This window comes from Carassius auratus, unplaced genomic scaffold (assembly GCF_003368295.1).
Source record: "Carassius auratus strain Wakin unplaced genomic scaffold, ASM336829v1 scaf_tig00045841, whole genome shotgun sequence".
NCBI lineage: Eukaryota > Metazoa > Chordata > Actinopteri > Cypriniformes > Cyprinidae > Carassius > Carassius auratus.
Genome location: NW_020526941.1, coordinates 1 through 22,230, shown reverse-complemented (window position 1 = coordinate 22,230; position 22,230 = coordinate 1). Strand labels below are relative to the sequence as shown.

The following is a 22,230-nucleotide window of genomic DNA, read 5'->3' as shown; positions in this document are numbered from 1 at the left end:
TTTAAAGTTAAGCAACTTCAATCTGGCCATCAGCCGTACACCTTCAGCGTTCAGCCACGTCCAGCCAGCTAAGGACAATTTGTCCCAGGCCGACAGCACCACACCCATTGGTTCCTGACACACCCACTGCCCCTGTTGTGTCTCAGATGTTTCTGGTGCCCTGCCCAGCCCCATTTTCCACCATTAACCCTGGAGCAATTTCCTCTGAGCCACCTGCAAATGACACAGCCACTCCAACCAAACGATCGTACAATCGCACTGTAAAAGCAAATTCGTGCAGAATGTGTGGCCAATTTCGTACTCAAGAAACTGGCCATAGCCAGTACAAAGGCAAAATATATTGCCCTAATAAAGAAACAATTACGAAGGAGCAGTGGTTACAGATTATGAGAAGATAACTCATTTATTTATGTGTGATACATTCATTTTGTTCTCTTGGTTGGATCTGTTCTGTTTTTTATCTTCCAGCCATATTTAATGTTAAAGAGTTATACTGTGCACTTTTTTTATCTTGTATTATTATTATTATTATTATTATAAACATGTGGGTATGTATGTGAATACACTATAATACATATGGAAATATATATACATATTAAATAAAGTTAAACTATTTATTATTATTATTATTATTATAGAAAGGTTCATGTGTAGAGGAAGCAGTATAAAGTAAAATACCAAAATGTGTAGATTTTGATGTATATATTTATATATTTTTTTGTACTTATTTTATATAACGTGTGCACTTAAAATTCTTAATTTTATATTGAATTTAGTATTTTTCCTACATTTTTTAAAATATGTATATAGTTAATAAATATATTTCTCTTTGACTGGTGTGTTGTATTTATTTGTTTTATTGAATGTAATGACATTCAGTTTACAGTTAAATTCAGTGTCACGTGTAGCTTTGCAGTAAGTAATATGATACAATAAAGTGTGAATGCCGTAATAAGGAGGTTATTTTGTCCCTACTGCCACAGAAAATGATTGCCTTAATAAATGCACTTGGACTAATGATAATGATAATGAGGATAAAATAAAAATCAATTTTAAAAACGAAAGAATCATTAAATCAAAAACATTACTGTCAAAATCAATCTTAGAAACGAAACAATAATTAATTTCAAATACATTACTTTTAAAATCAAACTTGGACACGAAACAATCGATTTATGATTTTTAACAAATACACGCATAACTTTATGTGACAGCGTGGATTCGAACCTGCGATTTCCTGAATTTCTCGGCCTTCTCTTCCTCCCTCTCCCCTCTTCACCCCCTTCTTATACAGACAATTGTTCCCCAGCTATGGCGGAGTTGGGAGAGCGTTAGACTGAAGATCTAAAGGTTCCTGGTTCGATCCCGGGTTTCGGCAAAATCTCCCACTCTTTTCCGTTTTTTGAGGCGGGCCAGTGACCAAAAATCACTGGGTTCCAACTTCTCTGTATAACTGCTTCCCCACTGCCACGGAGCTATCTGTTTCCCAGTTGGCCACCAAACAAGCAGTTTCGGTTCCATGGTGTAATGGTCAGCACTCTGGACTTTGAATCCAGCGATCTGAGTTCAAATCTCGGTGGAACCTGTGTGGTTTCTTGCCGCAGGAAAAGAAAAAAAACAGCACTAGTTTGGCACTGGTGACAGTCTTTGTGGCCCTGTGAGCAACGGCTGCTCCAGGTAAGGTTTCATGGTGTAATGGTTAGCACTCTGAATCCAGTGATCCGAGTTCAAATCGCGGTGGGACCGCTTTTTGCAACCAATTTGCGCAGGACAATGTCTGAAATACTTTTTGGCAGCTTTGAGTCCAAAAAAATTAACTAACGTAGAGACTGTGGCAGCATTGCATCGATGCCCAGTCGGTCTCTTTAGGGCAGTGGTTCTCAAACCTGTCCTGGAGGCACCCCTGCCCTGCACAGTTTGATTGTCTGCCTTATTAGACACACCCAAATAAGGTCTTGCGGTCTCTATCAATGAGTTGATGATTTGAAACAGGTGTGATAGATGAGGGAAACATTCAAAATGTGTAGGGCAGGGGTGCCTCCAGGACAGGTTTGAAAACCACTGCTTTAGGGAACTGTGTGTAAATTGGCAATGTTTTGCAACCAATTTGCACAGGACCATGTCTGAAATACTTTTTGGCAGCTGTGAGACCCAAAAAAAGCTAACGTGGGAGTGTCGCAGCATTGCGTCAGTGCTAGACACACCCAAATCAGGTCTTGCAGTCTCTATTAATGAGCTGATGATTTGAAACGGGTGTGTTAGATGAGGGGAAATGCAAAATGTGCAGGGCAGGGATGCCTCCAGGACAGGATTGAAAACCACTGATTTAGGGATGTGTGAGTAAAAGGGCAGAAGCCAACTTGGAGAATGCGGGCATCGATCCCGCTACCTCTCGCACGCCTACTGCTTTCCACCAACTGAGCCGAAGTAAGCCCAAAGTAAGCCCACATGAACCAATCGCGTTTCGCCTCTGGCTTACTTTTGACAAATCGCGTTTCGCCTGTGGCTTACTTTTGATTAATCGCGTTTCTCTTCCGTTGATTACTTTCCTCCAATCGCGTTTCTCTTCCGTTGATTACTTTCCTCCAATCGCGTTTCTCTTCCGTTGATTACTTTCCTCCAATCGCGTTTCTCTTCCGTTGATTACTTTCCTCCAATCGCGTTTCTCTCCCGTGGCCTCCTTTTGACCAATCGCCGGTCGTTGTCATTGTCATCTTTGTTAAAGGTAAGGCTATTACTTCATTCATTGAAAACTGGTCATTATTGGTTAATATACAGTGTGTATTTTTTGAAAACGAATCGTGTCAGTATAGCTAGCTAGCATACAGTTCATCCTTTCTTCAGTACCTGTGAACCTGTAACTTTTCACATGATAAATGATCAGATAAGTTAAAGTTATCGACCGTCAGCTAATTAAGCTATGCTACTGTCAACAATGATGTGTGTATTGTCTAAGAAGTCATGGTTTCTGGGTCCTATGAATGAAAATATCGATTAAACTATTTACATTTACATTTGGTTATAACACATAATAACACACACACATTTTGATTGTAAAAATCGTTACCAAATTGTTGTGGAGATATGGAAAAATGCATTTACCAAGAAATAAATGTATATTTTCTAAAATAATATAATAATGACTTTTTTATAAATAAAACATTGAGAGTCTTAACTAAAAACAAACAAAAAAGGCCAAATGTATCCATATGAGCAAAAGTATATGGGAATAGTGCTCATTTTAATTTGGGTAGACCAGAAAGTTAAAAACACTGAAAAATGGCTGAGATTTTAAGAGGTAAAAGCGCCTGGTGTAACCCTGGGGTAAGATGACCACTTTTGAAGTATTATATATTTAATGTAATATTTTATAGCCTGGTGTGTGTAGTCATGGTTTAAGATGAAAGCATTGGAAATAAAAGGAAATTTCAGACTTCATACTGACATTACATATTTTATATGTCAGGGATTCCTGTCCTTTGTAGAAAACTCATCTTCAGGACAGTTTATGTCATGGCCAAGTTTATTACCACAGTAATATAGTTTATGCGTAGCTTGTTAAATTATTGTTACACACTTAACATACAGGTGTCTTTCAGATTGCAAAAGATAGTAGTCTTTTTCTGATTTTCATTCCAGAAAATGTATGCATATCCCTCTTTTCAACGCCAATCGGCAACATCAAGCCGACTCCTCATGGCGCCTTCGGCGGAGGCGAAGCGCCTTGAAAATTTGGAGTCTGGAAGGGCCAAACCTAAGGAGGAGGTGCTGTCAGAGGCCAGTACTTTTGTCAGCACGAACGGTGGAGACCCCAGTGACCAGTTTTTAGTACTGGCTCACTGCAAACTTCAGTTTGGGAAGTACCAGGGCCAGAGATTTAGATGGCTCCTGGAAAACTCTCTGGGGTATGCCGTGTATTTGGTGCTCAGCATTTCCACTGAGACAGCGCAGGCAACACCCCTGTCACAAAATAAACAACTGTTCCTACAGTACACTTCTCAAATTAGAGAGATGGCAGAAGAAGTGGAAAAGTATCAGAGGAAGCAGGAAATGCAGGCAGAAGCCCGGGCAACTGGAGACCAGGGCTGCTTGATGGTGGAGTTTGGTGACTTCCAGGGCCGCTCCATGAAAGATGTTTATGAGGACCAGAGCAAGGAGGCTCAAGCCCTCATCAGGTACCTCATTAAGGCAGATGCCAGGCCCAAAACCAACATGGCCATTTTCAAGACATATGTCCTGAAAAGACGGGCTTCTGCTGTGGTCACCAGCGTACGTCAGCCTGCACCTCACGCTGCAACCTCCAGTGCTTCTGCAACCACTGCACCTCCACCTGCACCTATCCAAACTGGTGTACAGAAGACCGCAACTGTGAAAGCGCTGTTGGCGCGTGGCAAAAATTTGTCTCCTTCACAGCTGGCGAAAAAACTCACGTCACCAGTTAAACCCTGTGAGTAGGAGTGTGAATATAGAATTTTACCTACAGCATTTCTTCATATATTAATTTATCATTATGGCAAACTTGTCAACTTGCTGTTTCCAGATCCATTATTGCAGTCCACTTTACCTCCTCCAGCAGCAGAACCCCCAGCCAAACATTTGACCCCGATACAGCTTTTCGCTACTGGTAAGTAAGCACCATCTTACATATGTTTGTCTCTGTGTATTGTTCACAATGATAGTTTTAACATTTGTGCTCCAGGCAAGTCCGTTCCCACTGCTGAAGATGACGATGAGGAGCTGGTATTTGCTGCATCACAATGTGAAGCACAGCTAAATACAGGTGTGGCATATGACACAAATGCAAATATTACAAGAATGTTTTGTAAAAACACAATGAGAAGCGTTATTTCTTGGGGGAAAATAATCAACATTTTAAAATATTTTTTGTTTACAATACAGAATTATGTCATGTCATGCCTCAAGCGGGATGCTTTCTTGAGTGCACTTCTTCAAAACCGTAAGGATGTCCAAAGGTGTCAGTGTATTTATTTGCGTTTCCGAACTTACCCGTTGTTAGATAATCACTAGATAACTTTTTCACACCGCTTGCTCTTCTCACTCACTCTTCATCTCCCCCTGAGCAGACAGGATGGTGGAGATTCATTGTTCTAATGATTAGAGGAACAGTTTTTCCTTACTCTATCTGTGTGTATGCTTCATGTCCGTGGGCTTCGTTGCTTTACACTTAATTCATCACACCACATTTTCCTTCCTCCATTCCATCTGATCCTCATTCTCAGTCAGCTGCACTGATTCCATTCTCCTTAAATTAATAAAGTGTATGCTGGGTTATGTGCTTCCTTAACACTAGTACCACTTTCTTCACTCTCGTTCCTAAAAATAACATAATAATTATGAATACTTGTCCAAAAATTGTGCTTTGCAGGTTGTTTGTGCGCTGCATTTATGGCATATTACTATCAAATGCAACAGTCATCCTTATTGTTTTTTTTTTTTACTATTCACTCAGAGGACTGTGCTGCTCCATCTCCATCAGTGGAAACTGCCAAGGCACCAGCTCCTTCACATCACCGGCCACCAGCTGAGCTTCCAAGTCACTGGAAAGATCAACTTCCACCTTTCCAGCATGAGTGGATCCGGAACACACTGTTTAAGGCCAACCCACGAACCGGCAAGCCAGAACTAGTGTCCCAGCTGAAACTTTGGTGGTATCCTCCTCAGCCCCCTTTAATAAACACTCAGCCCCCTGCCTCACCTGACCTCTTCTTCTGTCGGCCCCTTTTCTTATGGATAACGCTGAAGATGTGGTTATTTCCTCTCGTCTGTGTTCGCCCAGACTGTGGTAGGCACAGACTAACTGCGGCAGGAATTTACCGTACCGTGCGTAAGGTCTTGGACATCGACGGGTGGTATGACCTTGCCACTGAGTATCTGGAGTGCAAACGCTGCAAAAAGAAATATCCTGCCTGGTCCGAGGACATCCTAGGACAGCTGGATATGGGCCACCGCAGTCAGTTTCCAGCTTTGCTGACATACAGGTAATTCATAATGACAATCATTCATTATTAGGTGCTTTTATGTGGGTTATTTTTTACCAGCTAAAGCATTTGCATGATTATACTGTTGTTTCCTTAGATACTCATGTGACAACCGGGTGCTGAGGATGATGAGGGAGAGGACACTGGGCAACAGTGTGACTCAGCTTTACAGGAAGCTGATGGAACAGCACAGTGAGGCATGGACACAGCGTGTCTTGCAGTACCTGACTGCCTGTGAACCATTCACAAGGTCCTCCCTTGTGCAGCCTCCTGTGTTTGCTGATCCTCCACTTTTACCTGCTTTGCCTAAACCTAAGTGGCTGTTAGCCGTGTATGCCAGGGATGTTCTGGGGCGACTGCACGAGGTCAAGGCCAAATTAACATCTGTCTTTGGCTGTGTTCTCAAGATGGATTCGACAAAAAAGGTATCAAAGCCCTGTTTATATCCAGAAATTTGCCAGATATGGATATGGCACGGATATGGCACAGATATGGCACATTTTTTTTACTCTTTTATTTTTCCCAATAGGTCACAAAGAAACTTGCCGGTGCTGCTTCAGGAACAGCTGCCTGGTGCACAAATGTCGGAAACGAACACGGCCAGGTCCTTGTCTCTGTGCTGACAGCTGCCGAGGGACATGGACTGGACTCCATGGCAGCTGGTCTGATGAAACGCTACCGAGAGGCAGGAGAGGCAGCCCCAAAAGTGATGTACGTTGACAGGGACTGCTGCAGTCAGTACGGCCAATCGCGGGTGAAGATCATGTTTTTGGAGTGGGATGAGCTTGTAGTGCGCCTCGACATCTGGCACTTCATGCGGCGATTTGCTGCAGGTGTCACGACAGAGGCTCATCCGCTCTATGGGATCTTCATGGCACGTCTGTCCACGTGCATCTTTCAGTGGGATCCAGAGGATGTGGCTGCTCTTCGCTCCGCAAAAGAGGGTGACCTGGCGGCAAAGAAGACTGGCCACATCTCAGAAAAGGCGGTCAGTGCTCGCATTACCCGGAGGGAGTTGGCACTGCACTGCCGGAGGAGGACCAGGGGGGTGGAGGAGACCACCAGATTGATTGGGTCACTGATTGATCAGTTTGACAGTGCGGATGGGAAGGACACCCTGGGAGTTCCTCTGCTGGACCACGAACGGATCCAGCAGATATGGAAGGAACAGCGCAAGCACGTCCAGTGTATCCAAGACCCAGAGGACTTTCCGCTGTACATGAAGACAGGGACACTGAAGAAAGGCGGCGTGGAGCTGTGCTGCTACAGGTGTGCTCGTGGCTCTACCTCCTTGGAGTCATTCCACCTCCACCTGAACCGTTTTATTCCAGGTAATACATGCATATGGATTATTCATTTTTCTGTAGAAAATATAAGCACTGTAACTGCTTCCATCACTTTAAAGTAATGCCGCATTAATAAATGTCACACTCTACATTATACTTTTTAATGTCATAAGCATTGACAAAGCTGTCTTTACTAACAAGTCACTAGTAACACATGACTAAGTGACAATCATTTTTAATATAGTTACAAAACTCTATTAAATGTAGTATACAAATTACTTCAGAGCACCTTATGTGTAGTACATATATTGTACATATGTGACACATAAAACCCTTTTTTATATATTTTTTGATATTATTTAACTTTTAGGAACCAGTGCCAGCGATGCGCATTTTCAGGCCTATCTCCTTGAGGGCTTGATGCGTTGGAATGATGACCGAATGGAAGACGCCATAAAACGGGCGTCCTCCATTCGGACATATGGCAGTGCCATGAGCGAGGCTGTTGACCGGCTTAGCCGAACAGTCTTTGGGAAGCCCTGGGATGAGCGCTATCGCCCTCCTGGAGCATATTGTTTCCGTGACTGCAGCACACCTGCAAAGCGTTAGCACTCGTTAGCTTGTCATTAGCGTTTTCTTTTCTCCTCTCCTCTCCTCTCTCACGCTGCAGTTTTCCACAAGTTCATCAAACAACCGCAGTAAGAATATTTCATCAAGCACGGTGAGTAATGGCTTCTCCTACAATTGTTATTTGCACCTCTTGCCCCATGTACAGTTTATCTATCTCTGTCGCTGATGAGGGATTCACATGTGATATATGCAGGGAAATAGTTAGGCTGACAGAGAAGATTTCAGAATTAGAGACACGCATCCAAACTTTAATTGAGGACAGTAAGAATGTTAGGGCTCTAGATATGGCTTTGGATGCGTCTAGCTCAGGGATTCCTGTACATTGTCCGGTTCCAGCAGAGCCCCTGCAGCAGGGCAACTGGGTGACGGTGAGGCAGCGTAGTCGTGGGTCAAAACACCGCTCTTCTGTTCCGATCAAAACATTAAACAGGTTCTCCCCACTCAGTGATGCACCCACTGAGAAACCTGATGAAAGTGCTCTAGTTATTGGTGATTCTATTGTACGGAACGTGAATATAGAGACACCAGCCACCATAGTCAAATGTTTACCGGGAGCCAGAGCGCCTGACATCTTGGCAAATTTAAAAGTGCTGGCTAATGCTAAACGTAAATACAGTAAGATTGTTATTCATGCCGGCGCTAATGATGTTCGACTTCGCCAGTCGGAGATCACTAAAAATAACTTTAAAGAGGTGTGTGAACTTGCAAGCACGATGTCAGACACCGTAATATGCTCTGGTCCCCTCCCTGCTTACCGTGGTGATGAGATGCATAGCAGATTGTCATCACTCAATGGCTGGATGTCTAAGTGGTGCCCACAGAATAACATAGGTTATATAGACAATTGGACGAGCTTTTGGGGCAGACCTGACCTGTTTAAAAGAGATGGTCTTCATCCCTCCTGGGGTGGCGCCACTCTTCTGTCTAGAAATATGGCAAATGGTCTTAGTGTTTATACTTGACTAACTGGGGCCCAGGTCAGGAAGCAGACAGACTGGCTAAACCGACCGTCTGCTAGCTGCCTCCCGTCACAGAGGTCAGTTAATTCTCAGCACATAGAGACTCTTTCACCTAGATATCACACTATAGAGACTGTGACTGTTCCACGAACTAGAAAATACAAAAAACGTCCAAACCAAGTTAAGGTTAACAATTTAATTGAGGTTCAACAAATAAAAAACAAATGCAATATGGATAAACAAATGATAAAGATTGGCTTATTGAATATCAGATCCATTTCTACGAAAACACTTTTTGTAAATAATATGATAACTGATCATAATATAGATGTGCTCTGCTTGACAGAAACCTGGCTAAAACCTGATGATTACATTATTTTAAATGAGTCCACCCCCCAAGATTATTGTTATAAACACGAGCCGCGTCTAAAAGGCAAAGGGGGAGGTGTTGCTTCAATTTATAACAACGTTTTCAGGATTTCTCAGAGGGCAGGCTTCAAGTATAACTCGTTTGAAGTAATGGTGCTTCATATAACATTATCCAGAGAAACCAATGTTAATGATAAATCCCCTGTTATGTTTGTACTGGCTACTGTATACAGGCCACCAGGGCACCATACAGACTTTATTAAAGAGTTTGGTGATTTTACATCCGAGTTAGTTCTGGCTGCAGATAAAGTCTTAATAGTTGGTGATTTTAATATCCATGTCGATAATGAAAAAGATGTATTGGGATCAGCATTTATAGACATTCTGAACTCTATTGGTGTTAGACAACACGTTTCAGGACCTACTCATTGTCGAAATCATACTCTAGATTTAATACTGTCACATGGAATTGATGTTGATAGTGTTGAAATTATTCAGCCAAGTGATGATATCTCAGATCATTATTTAGTTCTGTGTAAACTTCATATAGCCAAAATTGTAAATTCTACTTCTTGTTACAAGTATCGAAGAACCATCACTTCTACCACAAAAGACTGCTTTTTAAGTTATCTTCCTGATGTATCCAAATTCCTTAGCATATCCAAAACCTCAGAACAACTTGATGATGTAACAGAAACTATGGACTCTCTCTTTTCTAGCACTTTAAATACAGTTGCTCCTTTACGCTTAAGAAAGGTTAAGGAAAACAGTTTGACACCATGGTATAATGAGCATACTCGCACCCTAAAGAGAGCAGCCCGAAAAATGGAGCGCAGCTGGAGGAAAACAAAACTAGAGGTATTTCGTATTGCTTGGCGGGAAAGTAGCATATCCTACCGAAAAGCATTAAAAACTGCTAGATCTGATTACTTTTCTTCTCTTTTAGAAGAAAACAAACATAACCCCAGGTATTTATTCAATACAGTGGCTAAATTAACGAAAAATAAAGCCTCAACAAGTGTTGACATTTCCCAACACCACAGCAGTAATGACTTTATGAACTACTTTACTTCTAAAATCGATACTATTAGAGATAAAATTGCAACCATTCAGCCGTCAGCTACAGTTTCGCATCAGACAGTGCACTATAGACCCCCTGAGGAACAGTTCCACTCATTCTCTACTATAGGAGAGGAAGAATTGTATAAACTTGTTAAATCATCTAAACTTACAACATGTATGTTAGACCCTATACCATCTAAGCTCTTAAAAGAGGTGCTTCCAGAAGTCATAGGTCCTCTTCTAACTATTATTAATTCCTCATTGTCATTAGGATATGTCCCCAAAACCTTCAAACTGGCTGTTATTAAGCCTCTCATAAAAAAGCCACAACTTGACCCCAGAGAACTAGTTAATTATAGACCAATCTCGAATCTCCCTTTTCTGTCCAAGATACTAGAAAAGGTGGTATCCTCACAATTATATTCCTTCTTAGAGAAAAATGGTATATGTGAGGATTTCCAGTCAGGATTTAGACCGTATCATAGTACTGAAACTGCTCTCCTTAGAGTTACAAATGATCTGCTCTTATCATCTGATCGTGAGTGTATTTCTCTATTAGTTTTATTGGATCTTAGTGCTGCGTTTGACACAATTGACCACAACATTCTTTTGCATAGACTTGAACACTTTGTTGGCATCAGTGGAAGTGCATTAGCATGGTTTAAATCGTACTTATATGACCGCCATCAGTTCGTAGCAGTGAATGAAGATGTATCATATCGATCACAAGTGCAGTATGGAGTACCTCAAGGCTCAGTTCTAGGGCCGCTACTCTTCACGCTTTATATGTTACCCTTGGGAGATATCATCAGGAAACATGGTGTTAGCTTTCACTGTTATGCTGATGATACGCAGCTCTATATTTCCTCGCAGCCCGGTGAAACACACCAATTTGAAAAACTAATGGAATGCATAGTCGATATAAAAAATTGGATGACGAGTAATTTCTTACTGCTAAATTCAGAAAAAACAGAGGTGTTAATCATAGGGCCTAAAAACTCTACTTGTAATAACCTAGAACACTGTCTAAGACTTGATGGTTGCTCTGTCAATTCTTCGTCATCAGTTAGGAACCTAGGTGTGCTACTTGATCGCAATCTTTCCTTAGAAAGCCACGTTTCTAGCATTTGTAAAACTGCATTTTTCCATCTCAAAAATATATCTAAATTACGGCCTATGCTCTCAATGTCAAATGCAGAAATGTTAATCCATGCATTTATGACTTCAAGGTTAGACTACTGTAATGCTTTATTGGGTGGTTGTTCTGCACGCTTGGTAAACAAACTACAGCTAGTCCAAAATGCAGCAGCAAGAGTTCTTACTAGAACCAGGAAGTATGACCATATTAGCCCGGTCCTGTCCACACTGCACTGGCTCCCTATCAAACATCGTATAGATTTTAAAATATTGCTTATTACTTATAAAGCCCTGAATGGTTTAGCACCTCAGTATTTGAATGAGCTCCTTTTACATTATACTCCTCTACGTCCGCTACGTTCTCAAAACTCAGGCAATTTGATAATACCTAGAATATCAAAATCAACTGCGGGCGGCAGATCCTTTTCCTATTTGGCGCCTAAACTCTGGAATAACCTACCTAACATTGTTCGGGAGGCAGACACACTCTTGCAGTTTAAATCTAGATTAAAGACCCATCTCTTTAACCTGGCATACACATAACATACTAATATGCTTTTAATATCCAAATCCGTTAAAGGATTTTTAGGCTGCATTAATTAGGTAAACTGGAACCGGAACACTTCACATAACACCGTACTTTCTACATCATTAGAAGAATGGCATCTACGCTAATATTTGTCTGTTTCTCTCTTGTTCCGAGGTCACCGTGGCCACCAGATCCAGTCTGTGTCCAGATCAGAGGGTCACTGCAGTCACCCGGATCCAGTACGTATCCAGACCAGATGGTGGATCAGCACCTAGAAAGAACCTCTACTGCCCTGAAAGACAGCGGAGACCAGGACAACTAGAGCCCAGATACAGATCCCCTGTAAAGACCTTGTCTCAGAGGAGCACCAGGACAAGACCACAGGAAACAGATGATACTTCTGCACAATCTGACTTTGCTGCAGCCTGGAATTGAACTACTGGTTTCGTCTGGTCAGAGGAGAACTGGCCCCCCAACTGAGCCTGGTTTCTCCCAAGGTTTTTTTCTCCATTGTGTCACCGATGGAGTTTCGGTTCCTTGCCGCTGTCGCCTCTGGCTTGCTTAGTTGGGGTCACTTCATCTACAGCGATATCGTTGACTTGATTGCAAATAAATGCACAGACACTATTTAAACTGAACAGAGATGACATAACTGAATTCAATGATGAACTGCCTTTAACTATCATTTTGCATTATTGAGACACTGTTTTCCAAATGAATGTTGTTCAGTGCTTTGGCGCAATGTATTTTGTTTAAAGCACTATATAAATAAAGGTGATTGATTGATTGATTGATATACAGGTAAGACATTTAATTATTTCTTTTGCAATATTCTATTAAGTTATTAGAGTATTAGAGCCTCCAATGTACTTGATCAATTATTAAGAACACTTTTTTTCTTTTTTTATTATTTTATTATTGTAGGTGAATTGCTGGGAATCGAGTACCTTTACAGCCAGACTGGCAAAACACTGACTCCAGTGCTCCAGAACCCAGAGGAGGAAGACCGGTTGGTGGAGGAGGTTGATGATCAGGACCTGCTAGATGAGGGGTTTGAGGAAGAGAGCATGGAGGACATCACAGTTCCAGTGCTGTATGAGGATGACCCCTGCCTCAGAAACACCCCCTCATCTTTGCCTCTGCCTCAGTCCCCAGCATCACTGGCTGAGCCGTCCACATCATCTGGAGGAGAGGGACAGCATCTCGCCCCTGCCTCTTCAGTGCTGTCACAGACATCTGACACTGGAAGCAGTGTCTCCGGCGAGGCTCAGGTACGACACTCTAAGGGCTTTATTTCGTTTCAGTCTCGTTTTATTCCACATACACTACAAGCAAGTTTTTTTTTTTTTTTTTTTTTTTTTTTACTTTATTATTATTATTATTATTATAAGGTTAAAAATAGCTTCTAGAGATTTTTGTTTAGGTTTCTTTGATGAATAGAAAGTTCAGTGTATATTGTAAGATTATAAATGTCTTTATCATCAATTTAATGCGTCCTTGCTAAATAAAAGTATTAATTTCTATAATTTAATAATAAATATATAATGATTTAAATGTTCTGACTCCACACTTTTGAAGGGTATAGTGTATAATATTAAAAAAGCTTTTTATTACAGATAAATTCTTATCTTGGATCCTTCTATTCATCAAAGAATCTTGAACAAAATGTACACAACTGTTTTAAATATTGATAATAATATCAATAAAAAAAGGTTTCTAGAACAACAAATTTCTGAAGATCATGTGACACTGAAGACTGGAGGAATGATGCTGAAAATACAGCTGTGCATCACAGGAATAAATTACACTTTAAACTATATTCAAATAGAAAGCATTTTTATTTTAAATATTAAAATTATTTCACAATATAATGGCTTTTGCTGTATTTTGAATAAAATAAATGCAGGCTTGTTGAGCAGAATTCTTTAAAAAATGTCAAAAATATTTCTGTTCAAAGGCTTTTGACTGGAAGTGTATATTAACACTAATCTGCATTTACTAGGGAGCAGTCATTGGACCTGATGGCATCGCTGGGTGGGACAAGGTCCAGGATCTGGCTGGTTTCCTGGTGGGTCTTCGTGAGGCTCCTTACCTCACCGACCTGCAGGTTACAGAGGCCATCCAGCTGTGGACCGCTCTCCCTGATGTTGATAAACAGCGGGTCAACTATCAGCCTCGACATCAGCCTCAGCTGACACATGGGCGCTTTAAGGCACCGAAGCGGTCCGGAGTCACACTGGGTGTGGAGAGTGTGAAACGGTGTCTGATTGGACATCCTGGGGGTCCAGCACAGTGGCCCAGCACCAGCCGCTTGGTTGAGGCCATTTGTATGAAGCTGTGTGCTTTACACAAGTCACCGACCAAGAAGGCTGGAGTTTCCACCCCCCAGGTGGTCTAAAATCCTTTCGGATTACCACCACATCCGAGAGCTGGTGCTTAACAATCAAAGGCTGATGGATGAAACAATGATCCAACTGTTTGAGCTGAACCAGAGGACACTCATTCAGTGGTAAGCAAGGCACATTATTTGGTTCCAGTGAACTGAATACTTCTGTACACACACACAAATACACATATATATATATATATATATATATATATATATATATATATTTTACAAGTAATTTACTTTCAGGTTTCAACGGCAGCAGAAGAATCAGGAATTGAGTGTCCTCGTCCAGGGACTGACTCCATCTGACCCAATAGATGTGGCTGATGTGCAGCTTCCTCTGCCGAGGGAAAAATTGGATGACGTGCCATCAACATCAGGCCCAAAACATCAATTTATCCTTCCGCCAAATCGAGAAGGACAGGCTCCAATTCTGCGACCGGGTCGCCGGCCCGCTGCTGCCAAAAGGGAGTGCCCTATCGCACCCGTCCCCACAGCAGCAGGAGTTGTGCAGCCCATTTCAGCACCTGGGTCACTGTTAGGCACACTAGTGCTTAACCCGGACATGACTGTGTCAATAGTGATTCCATCTGCTGGTGCTTTGACATCCGGTCCAGGCCCAGCTCCGCCTGCTCAAGTGCCTGCTCAAGTGCCTGCTCCAGTGCTTGCTCCAGTGCCAGCTCCAGTGTCTGCTCCAGTGCCTGCTCCAGTGCCTGCTCCAGCGCCTGCTCCAGCCCCTGCTCCAGCGCCTGCTCCAGCGCCTGCTCCAGCGCCTGCTCCAGCGCCTGCTCCAGCGCCTGCTCCAGTGCCTGCTCCAGCGCCTGCTCCAGCGCCTGCTGCTCCTGTGTCCCGTTACACCCAGAGGAACAGGCGCCGGCGGGCCCTGGAGACGGAAAGCGGAGTCCATAAGAGGAAGTATGTGCGAGGGGTTACTTTTAACACATGCAGCAAATGTGGGCAGCCCAAAACTAAAGAGTTTGGTCATAGCCGATATGGGAATGCCACATTTTGCTCACGCTCCTCTAATGGAAAAACTTTAGATGATTGGTTGGCAGAACAGCGGCAGGCAAAATAAATGACAAACTCCGCCTCCATTGTAAATAATGTGTATATTTTGTATATATTATATGGGCCCACTCTTTTCATATATATTTTTTAATATAAGTAGTACATAATATCTTTCCTGTATATATAAATATTGTTTATATTATATGGGCCCACTCTTTTCATATTTTTTTTTATATTGTGTGTATGTATGTGTGTGTGTTCATTTTAATAAAACATTTTGTATATATTACTTGGGCCCACTCTTTCGTATTGTGCTTTTTTTATTCTGTGTATGTACAGTATGTGTTTGTACTAATTTTAATAGAACATTTTTTTGATAAGATAAAAAAAATCTGCTAAATCATATCAATCAAATCATATCCACACACACAAAACGTATTTGAAGAAACGTTTTTTATTAATTTTATTTAAACACAAACATTTAAATACACACACACAAATCTATGTAATATAAAATCAATCAATTGTATGTCATAGATAACAAAATAAAAGTCTCGGTTTATTGCATGCTTAAAAATACACGTCGAGGACATATGACGTCACGGCTCATCCGAGAGAGCACGGGTTCGAATCCAGGCCGCGGAGGGTAGAGTTGTCTCACATGTAATTAAAACTCTTCAAAACGAAGAGAAATATACCCCGAGTATTGCAGCAGGGGAAATCTTTCGTCTTTTTCGCTTGCGGGCGGGGCTCAAAGATTGGACCCCTTCCTTTGCGCATTGAGCGCTCTACCATTTGAGCTAATTCCCCTGGCCTTTCAAGTATGACGAGCATAGCTGCGAATGACCGGCTTGATGCAAACAGTTTCAGCTGTCCTCCCTAACATCCCTCTACATGTTAGATACAGCCACATTTTTAGGTCTGTTAAGAGGCCAACTTGCGTTCGTTAGCCTTTAACACTGTCTCGAGGTCTTTGATTGCTTCCACGTTAGTTCATGTTCCTTCTTTTATTGATGCTGCAGTAGCTCTTTTTTCTCGGCCCAGCACAGGAAGGCTCGTTGGTCTAGGGGTATGATTCTCGCTTTGGGTGCGAGAGGTCCAGGGTTCAAATCCCGGACGAGCCCTTGGTCGGGATAAAACGTGAAGCTTTGTTGTCTCGTTGCGTTCACTAACATTAAGGCAGTTTTTTATTCAATCGGGTAGAGACAGATGGCGAAGGGAGGCCGGTTAGCTCAGCTGGTTAGAGCGTGGTGCTAATAACTCCAAGGTCGCGGGTTCGATCCCCGTACTGGCCAGCTGTTTTTATTGTCTGGGGGCTCATCTCTGCTCTGCTCTTCTCCTGTGACAAAGAGTAGGGTGATCTCACTGAAATCCCTGCTTGCTAAGCAGGAGCTTGTTGTGGCCGAAATAGCTCAGTTGGGAGAGCGTTAGACTGAAGATCTAAAGGCCCTGGTTCGATCCCGGGTTTCGGCAAAATCTCCCACTCATTTCAGCTTTTTGAGGCGGGCCAGTGACCAAAAATCACTGGGTTCCAACTTCTCTGTATAACTGCTTCCCCACTGCCACGGAGCTATCTGTTTCCCAGTTGGCCACCAAACAAGCAGTTTCGGTTCCATGGTGTAATGGTCAGCACTCTGGGCTTTGAATCCAGCGATCTGAGTCCGAATCTCGGTGGAACCTGTGTGCTTTCTTGCCGCAGTAAAAGAAAAAAACAGCACTAGTTTGGCACTGGTGACAGTCTTTGTGGCCCTGTGAGCAACGGCTGCTCCAGGTAAGGTTTCATGGTGTAATGGTTAGCACTCTGAATCCAGTGATCCAAGTTCAAATCGCGGTGGGACCACTTTATGCAACCAATTTGCGCAGGACCATGTCTGAAATACTTTTTGGCAGCTTTGAGTCCAAAAAAATTAACTAACGTAGAGACTGTGGCAGCATTGCATCGATGCCCAGTCGGTCTCTTTAGGGCAGTGGTTCTCAAACCTGTCCTGGAGGCACCCCTGCCCTGCACAGTTTGATTGTCTGCCTTATTAGACACACCCAAATAAGGTCTTGCGGTCTCTATCAATGAGTTGATGATTTGAAACAGGTGTGATAGATGAGGGAAAGATTCAAAATGTGTAGGGCAGGGGTGCCTCCAGGACAGGTTTGAAAACCACTGCTTTAGGGAACTGTGTGTAAAATGGCAATGTTTTGCAACCAATTTGCACAGGACCATGTCTGAAATACTTTTTGGCAGCTGTGAGACCCAAAAAAAGCTAACGTGGGAGTGTCGCAGCATTGCGTCAGTGCTAGACACACCCAAATCAGGTCTTGCAGTCTCTATTAATGAGCTGATGATTTGAAACTGGTGTGTTAGATGAGGGGAAATGCAAAATGTGCAGGGCAGGGATGCCTACAGGACAGGATTGAAAACCACTGATTTAGGGATGTGTGAGTAAAAGGGCATGAGCCAACTTGGAGAATGCAGGCATCGATCCCGCTACCTCTCGCATGCTAAGCGAGCGCTCTACCATTTGAGCTAATTCCCCTGGCCTTTCAAGAATGACGAGCATAGCTGCGAATGACCGGCTTGATGCAAAGAGGCCGTCCCTCCTCTAGGCTTGCACCTTTGCACTGGCCGCGATTGTGTTGTCGAATTAACAAAGAGATTTAGCTTTTGTGTTAAAGGACCTTCTCGGTCTTGTTACGCCAGTATGCATGTGCGGATTCTTGTATTATGCAGACTACCTTGCATCACTCGGGTCACGCAGACAACTTCTCACCTCTTTTTTCTCACACTGACTTAAAGAATAAGGAAGCGGTTCTCCATTCCAGTCCTCGCTCCCCAAAGGTCTGCATATTTTGCATGTCTCTCTTTGTTAGCACACCTGATTCGGATAATCAGCTCATTAGAAGTGAGCTCCTTGCGATTGACATGGTCCCTACACAGTGTTCATTGCTCCCCACTCCCTGAGCAGGGGAAATCCGTCGAAGTTTACTTCACTTTGGAACATTGGTTCACGGATTTGCGCTGCGCAACGTCTTCACACATGGACAAGTGTGACATCATATACCTCTGTACACCTCTGTGTTAGTCACTTTGAACTGAACGTACACATACGCTTTGAACTTGAATCATGGAGGCATGTCATGTGATGTCCACTTCTCAGGGCACTTACGTTTGAATGGAACAAATGTCTGAAGCTATACGAGAAACATACAAAATGTGAAGAGCAGGGGGCTCGAGGACTGGAATTGAGAACCGCTGGTCTAAGTGACATCTGACAGTTTCAGCTGTCCTCCCTAACATCCCTCTACATGTTAGATACAGCCACATTTTTAGGTCTGTTAAGAGGCCAACTTGCGTTCGTTAGCCTTTAACACTGTCTCGAGGTCTTTGATTGCTTCCACGTTAGTTCATGTTCCTTCTTTTATTGATGCTGCAGTAGCTCTTTTTTCTCGGCCCAGCACAGGAAGGCTCGTTGGTCTAGGGGTATGATTCTCGCTTTGGGTGCGAGAGGTCCAGGGTTCAAATCCCGGACGAGCCCTTGGACGGGATAAAACGTGAAGCTTTGTTGTCTCGTTGCGTTCACTAACATTGAGGCAGTTTTTTATTCAATCGGGTAGAGACAGATGGCGAAGGGAGGCCGGTTAGCTCAGCTGGTTAGAGCGTGGTGCTAATAACTCCAAGGTCGCGGGTTCGATCCCCGTACTGGCCAGCTGTTTTTATTGTCTGGGGGCTCATCTCTGCTCTGCTCTTCTCCTGTGACAAAGGGTAGGGTGATCTCACTGAAATCCCTGCTTGCTAAGCAGGAGCTTGTTGTGGCCGAAATAGCTCAGTTGGGAGAGCGTTAGACTGAAGATCTAAAGGCCCTGGTTCGATCCCGGGTTTCGGCAAAATCTCCCACTCATTTCAGCTTTTTGAGGCGGGCCAGTGACCAAAAATCACTGGGTTCCAACTTCTCTGTATAACTGCTTCCCCACTGCCACGGAGCTATCTGTTTCCCAGTTGGCCACCAAACAAGCAGTTTCGGTTCCATGGTGTAATGGTCAGCACTCTGGGCTTTGAATCCAGCGATCTGAGTCCGAATCTCGGTGGAACCTGTGTGCTTTCTTGCCGCAGTAAAAGAAAAAAACAGCACTAGTTTGGCACTGGTGACAGTCTTTGTGGCCCTGTGAGCAACGGCTGCTCCAGGTAAGGTTTCATGGTGTAATGGTTAGCACTCTGAATCCAGTGATCCAAGTTCAAATCGCGGTGGGACCACTTTATGCAACCAATTTGCGCAGGACCATGTCTGAAATACTTTTTGGCAGCTTTGAGTCCAAAAAAATTAACTAACGTAGAGACTGTGGCAGCATTGCATCGATGCCCAGTCGGTCTCTTTAGGGCAGTGGTTCTCAAACCTGTCCTGGAGGCACCCCTGCCCTGCACAGTTTGATTGTCTGCCTTATTAGACACACCCAAATAAGGTCTTGCGGTCTCTATCAATGAGTTGATGATTTGAAACAGGTGTGATAGATGAGGGAAAGATTCAAAATGTGTAGGGCAGGGGTGCCTCCAGGACAGGTTTGAAAACCACTGCTTTAGGGAACTGTGTGTAAAATGGCAATGTTTTGCAACCAATTTGCACAGGACCATGTCTGAAATACTTTTTGGCAGCTGTGAGACCCAAAAAAAGCTAACGTGGGAGTGTCGCAGCATTGCGTCAGTGCTAGACACACCCAAATCAGGTCTTGCAGTCTCTATTAATGAGCTGATGATTTGAAACTGGTGTGTTAGATGAGGGGAAATGCAAAATGTGCAGGGCAGGGATGCCTACAGGACAGGATTGAAAACCACTGATTTAGGGATGTGTGAGTAAAAGGGCATGAGCCAACTTGGAGAATGCAGGCATCGATCCCGCTACCTCTCGCATGCTAAGCGAGCGCTCTACCATTTGAGCTAATTCCCCTGGCCTTTCAAGAATGACGAGCATAGCTGCGAATGACCGGCTTGATGCAAAGAGGCCGTCCCTCCTCTAGGCTTGCACCTTTGCACTGGCCGCGATTGTGTTGTCGAATTAACAAAGAGATTTAGCTTTTGTGTTAAAGGACCTTCTCGGTCTTGTTACGCCAGTATGCATGTGCGGATTCTTGTATTATGCAGACTACCTTGCATCACTCGGGTCACGCAGACAACTTCTCACCTCTTTTTTCTCACACTGACTTAAAGAATAAGGAAGCGGTTCTCCATTCCAGTCCTCGCTCCCCAAAGGTCTGCATATTTTGCATGTCTCTCTTTGTTAGCACACCTGATTCGGATAATCAGCTCATTAGAAGTGAGCTCCTTGCGATTGACATGGTCCCTACACAGTGTTCATTGCTCCCCACTCCCTGAGCAGGGGAAATCCGTCGAAGTTTACTTCACTTTGGAACATTGGTTCACGGATTTGCGCTGCGCAACGTCTTCACACATGGACAAGTGTGACATCATATACCTCTGTACACCTCTGTGTTAGTCACTTTGAACTGAACGTACACATACGCTTTGAACTTGAATCATGGAGGCATGTCATGTGATGTCCACTTCTCAGGGCACTTACGTTTGAATGGAACAAATGTCTGAAGCTATACGAGAAACATACAAAATGTGAAGAGCAGGGGGCTCGAGGACTGGAATTGAGAACCGCTGGTCTAAGTGACATCTGACAGTTTCAGCTGTCCTCCCTAACATCCCTCTACATGTTAGATACAGCCACATTTTAGGTCTGTTAAGAGGCCAACTTGCGTTCGTTAGCCTTTAACACTGTCTCGAGGTCTTTGATTGCTTCCACGTTAGTTCATGTTCCTTCTTTTATTGATGCTGCAGTAGCTCTTTTTTTCTCGGCCCAGCACAGGAAGGCTCGTTGGTCTAGGGGTATGATTCTCGCTTTGGGTGCGAGAGGTCCAGGGTTCAAATCCCGGACGAGCCCTTGGACGGGATAAAACGTGAAGCTTTGTTGTCTCGTTGCGTTCACTAACATTGAGGCAGTTTTTTATTCAATCGGGTAGAGACAGATGGCGAAGGGAGGCCGGTTAGCTCAGCTGGTTAGAGCGTGGTGCTAATAACTCCAAGGTCGCGGGTTCGATCCCCGTACTGGCCAGCTGTTTTTATTGTCTGGGGGCTCATCTCTGCTCTGCTCTTCTCCTGTGATAAAGAGTAGGGTGATCTCACTGAAATCCCTGCTTGCTAAGCAGGAGCTTGTTGTGGCCGAAATAGCTCAGTTGGGAGAGCGTTAGACTGAAGATCTAAAGGCCCTGGTTCGATCCCGGGTTTCGGCAAAATCTCCCACTCATTTCAGCTTTTTGAGGCGGGCCAGTGACCAAAAATCACTGGGTTCCAACTTCTCTGTATAACTGCTTCCCCACTGCCACGGAGCTATCTGTTTCCCAGTTGGCCACCAAACAAGCAGTTTCGGTTCCATGGTGTAATGGTCAGCACTCTGGGCTTTGAATCCAGCGATCTGAGTCCGAATCTCGGTGGAACCTGTGTGCTTTCTTGCCGCCAGTAAAAGAAAAAAACAGCACTAGTTTGGCACTGGTGACAGTCTTGTGGCCCTGTGAGCAACGGCTGCTCCAGGTAAGGTTCATGGTGTAATGGTTAGCACTCTGAATCCAGTGATCCAAGTTCAAATCGCGGTGGGACCCACTTTATGCAAACCAATTTGCGCAGGACCATGTCTGAAATACTTTTTGGCAGCTTTGAGTCCAAAAAAATTAACTAACGTAGAGACTGTGGCAGCATTGCATCGATGCCCAGTCGGTCTCTTTAGGGCAGTGGTTCTCAAACCTGTCCTGGAGGCACCCCTGCCCTGCACAGTTTGATTGTCTGCCTTAGTATCAATGAGTTGATGATTTGAAACAG

General features: G+C 43.6%; 2 protein-coding genes and 15 non-coding genes across 17 annotated transcripts; 15 read left to right on the top strand and 2 right to left on the bottom strand.

Annotated features, from left to right (window-relative positions):
• Positions 1–1,513: 1,513 nt before the first annotated feature.
• Positions 1,514–1,585, top strand: trnaq-uug (transfer RNA glutamine (anticodon UUG)). Its single transcript has one exon. It is a non-coding gene; the product is annotated as a tRNA-Gln (tRNA).
• A 2,064-nt stretch (positions 1,586–3,649) lies between these two features.
• LOC113088225 (uncharacterized) lies at positions 3,650–5,732 on the top strand. Its single transcript, XM_026255711.1, has 5 exons — positions 3,650–4,447; positions 4,541–4,624; positions 4,700–4,780; positions 4,900–4,957; positions 5,471–5,732. The coding sequence occupies exons 1-5, from the start codon at positions 3,697–3,699 to the stop codon at positions 5,544–5,546; spliced, it is 1,050 nt and encodes a 349-aa protein (XP_026111496.1). The 5' UTR covers positions 3,650–3,696; the 3' UTR covers positions 5,547–5,732.
• A 31-nt stretch (positions 5,733–5,763) lies between these two features.
• On the top strand, positions 5,764–14,226 carry LOC113088224 (uncharacterized). Its single transcript, XM_026255710.1, has 7 exons — positions 5,764–5,999; positions 6,097–6,424; positions 6,529–7,330; positions 7,656–7,865; positions 12,896–13,242; positions 13,974–14,098; positions 14,184–14,226. The coding sequence occupies exons 1-7, from the start codon at positions 5,764–5,766 to the stop codon at positions 14,224–14,226; spliced, it is 2,091 nt and encodes a 696-aa protein (XP_026111495.1).
• Positions 14,227–16,420: 2,194 nt separating this feature from the next.
• trnap-ugg (transfer RNA proline (anticodon UGG)) lies at positions 16,421–16,492 on the top strand. The gene has a single exon. It is a non-coding gene; the product is annotated as a tRNA-Pro (tRNA).
• A 97-nt stretch (positions 16,493–16,589) lies between these two features.
• trnai-aau (transfer RNA isoleucine (anticodon AAU)) lies at positions 16,590–16,663 on the top strand. Its single transcript has one exon. It is a non-coding gene; the product is annotated as a tRNA-Ile (tRNA).
• A 106-nt stretch (positions 16,664–16,769) lies between these two features.
• Positions 16,770–16,841, top strand: trnaf-gaa (transfer RNA phenylalanine (anticodon GAA)). The gene has a single exon. It is a non-coding gene; the product is annotated as a tRNA-Phe (tRNA).
• A 135-nt stretch (positions 16,842–16,976) lies between these two features.
• On the top strand, positions 16,977–17,048 carry trnaq-uug (transfer RNA glutamine (anticodon UUG)). The gene has a single exon. It is a non-coding gene; the product is annotated as a tRNA-Gln (tRNA).
• Positions 17,049–17,823: 775 nt separating this feature from the next.
• On the bottom strand, positions 17,824–17,896 carry trnaa-agc (transfer RNA alanine (anticodon AGC)). The gene has a single exon. It is a non-coding gene; the product is annotated as a tRNA-Ala (tRNA).
• A 927-nt stretch (positions 17,897–18,823) lies between these two features.
• Positions 18,824–18,895, top strand: trnap-ugg (transfer RNA proline (anticodon UGG)). The gene has a single exon. It is a non-coding gene; the product is annotated as a tRNA-Pro (tRNA).
• Positions 18,896–18,992: 97 nt separating this feature from the next.
• Positions 18,993–19,066, top strand: trnai-aau (transfer RNA isoleucine (anticodon AAU)). Its single transcript has one exon. It is a non-coding gene; the product is annotated as a tRNA-Ile (tRNA).
• A 106-nt stretch (positions 19,067–19,172) lies between these two features.
• trnaf-gaa (transfer RNA phenylalanine (anticodon GAA)) lies at positions 19,173–19,244 on the top strand. Its single transcript has one exon. It is a non-coding gene; the product is annotated as a tRNA-Phe (tRNA).
• Positions 19,245–19,379: 135 nt separating this feature from the next.
• Positions 19,380–19,451, top strand: trnaq-uug (transfer RNA glutamine (anticodon UUG)). The gene has a single exon. It is a non-coding gene; the product is annotated as a tRNA-Gln (tRNA).
• Positions 19,452–20,226: 775 nt separating this feature from the next.
• trnaa-agc (transfer RNA alanine (anticodon AGC)) lies at positions 20,227–20,299 on the bottom strand. Its single transcript has one exon. It is a non-coding gene; the product is annotated as a tRNA-Ala (tRNA).
• Positions 20,300–21,226: 927 nt separating this feature from the next.
• On the top strand, positions 21,227–21,298 carry trnap-ugg (transfer RNA proline (anticodon UGG)). Its single transcript has one exon. It is a non-coding gene; the product is annotated as a tRNA-Pro (tRNA).
• Positions 21,299–21,395: 97 nt separating this feature from the next.
• trnai-aau (transfer RNA isoleucine (anticodon AAU)) lies at positions 21,396–21,469 on the top strand. The gene has a single exon. It is a non-coding gene; the product is annotated as a tRNA-Ile (tRNA).
• Positions 21,470–21,575: 106 nt separating this feature from the next.
• Positions 21,576–21,647, top strand: trnaf-gaa (transfer RNA phenylalanine (anticodon GAA)). The gene has a single exon. It is a non-coding gene; the product is annotated as a tRNA-Phe (tRNA).
• A 135-nt stretch (positions 21,648–21,782) lies between these two features.
• trnaq-uug (transfer RNA glutamine (anticodon UUG)) lies at positions 21,783–21,854 on the top strand. The gene has a single exon. It is a non-coding gene; the product is annotated as a tRNA-Gln (tRNA).
• The last annotated feature ends 376 nt before the right edge of the window (positions 21,855–22,230 follow it).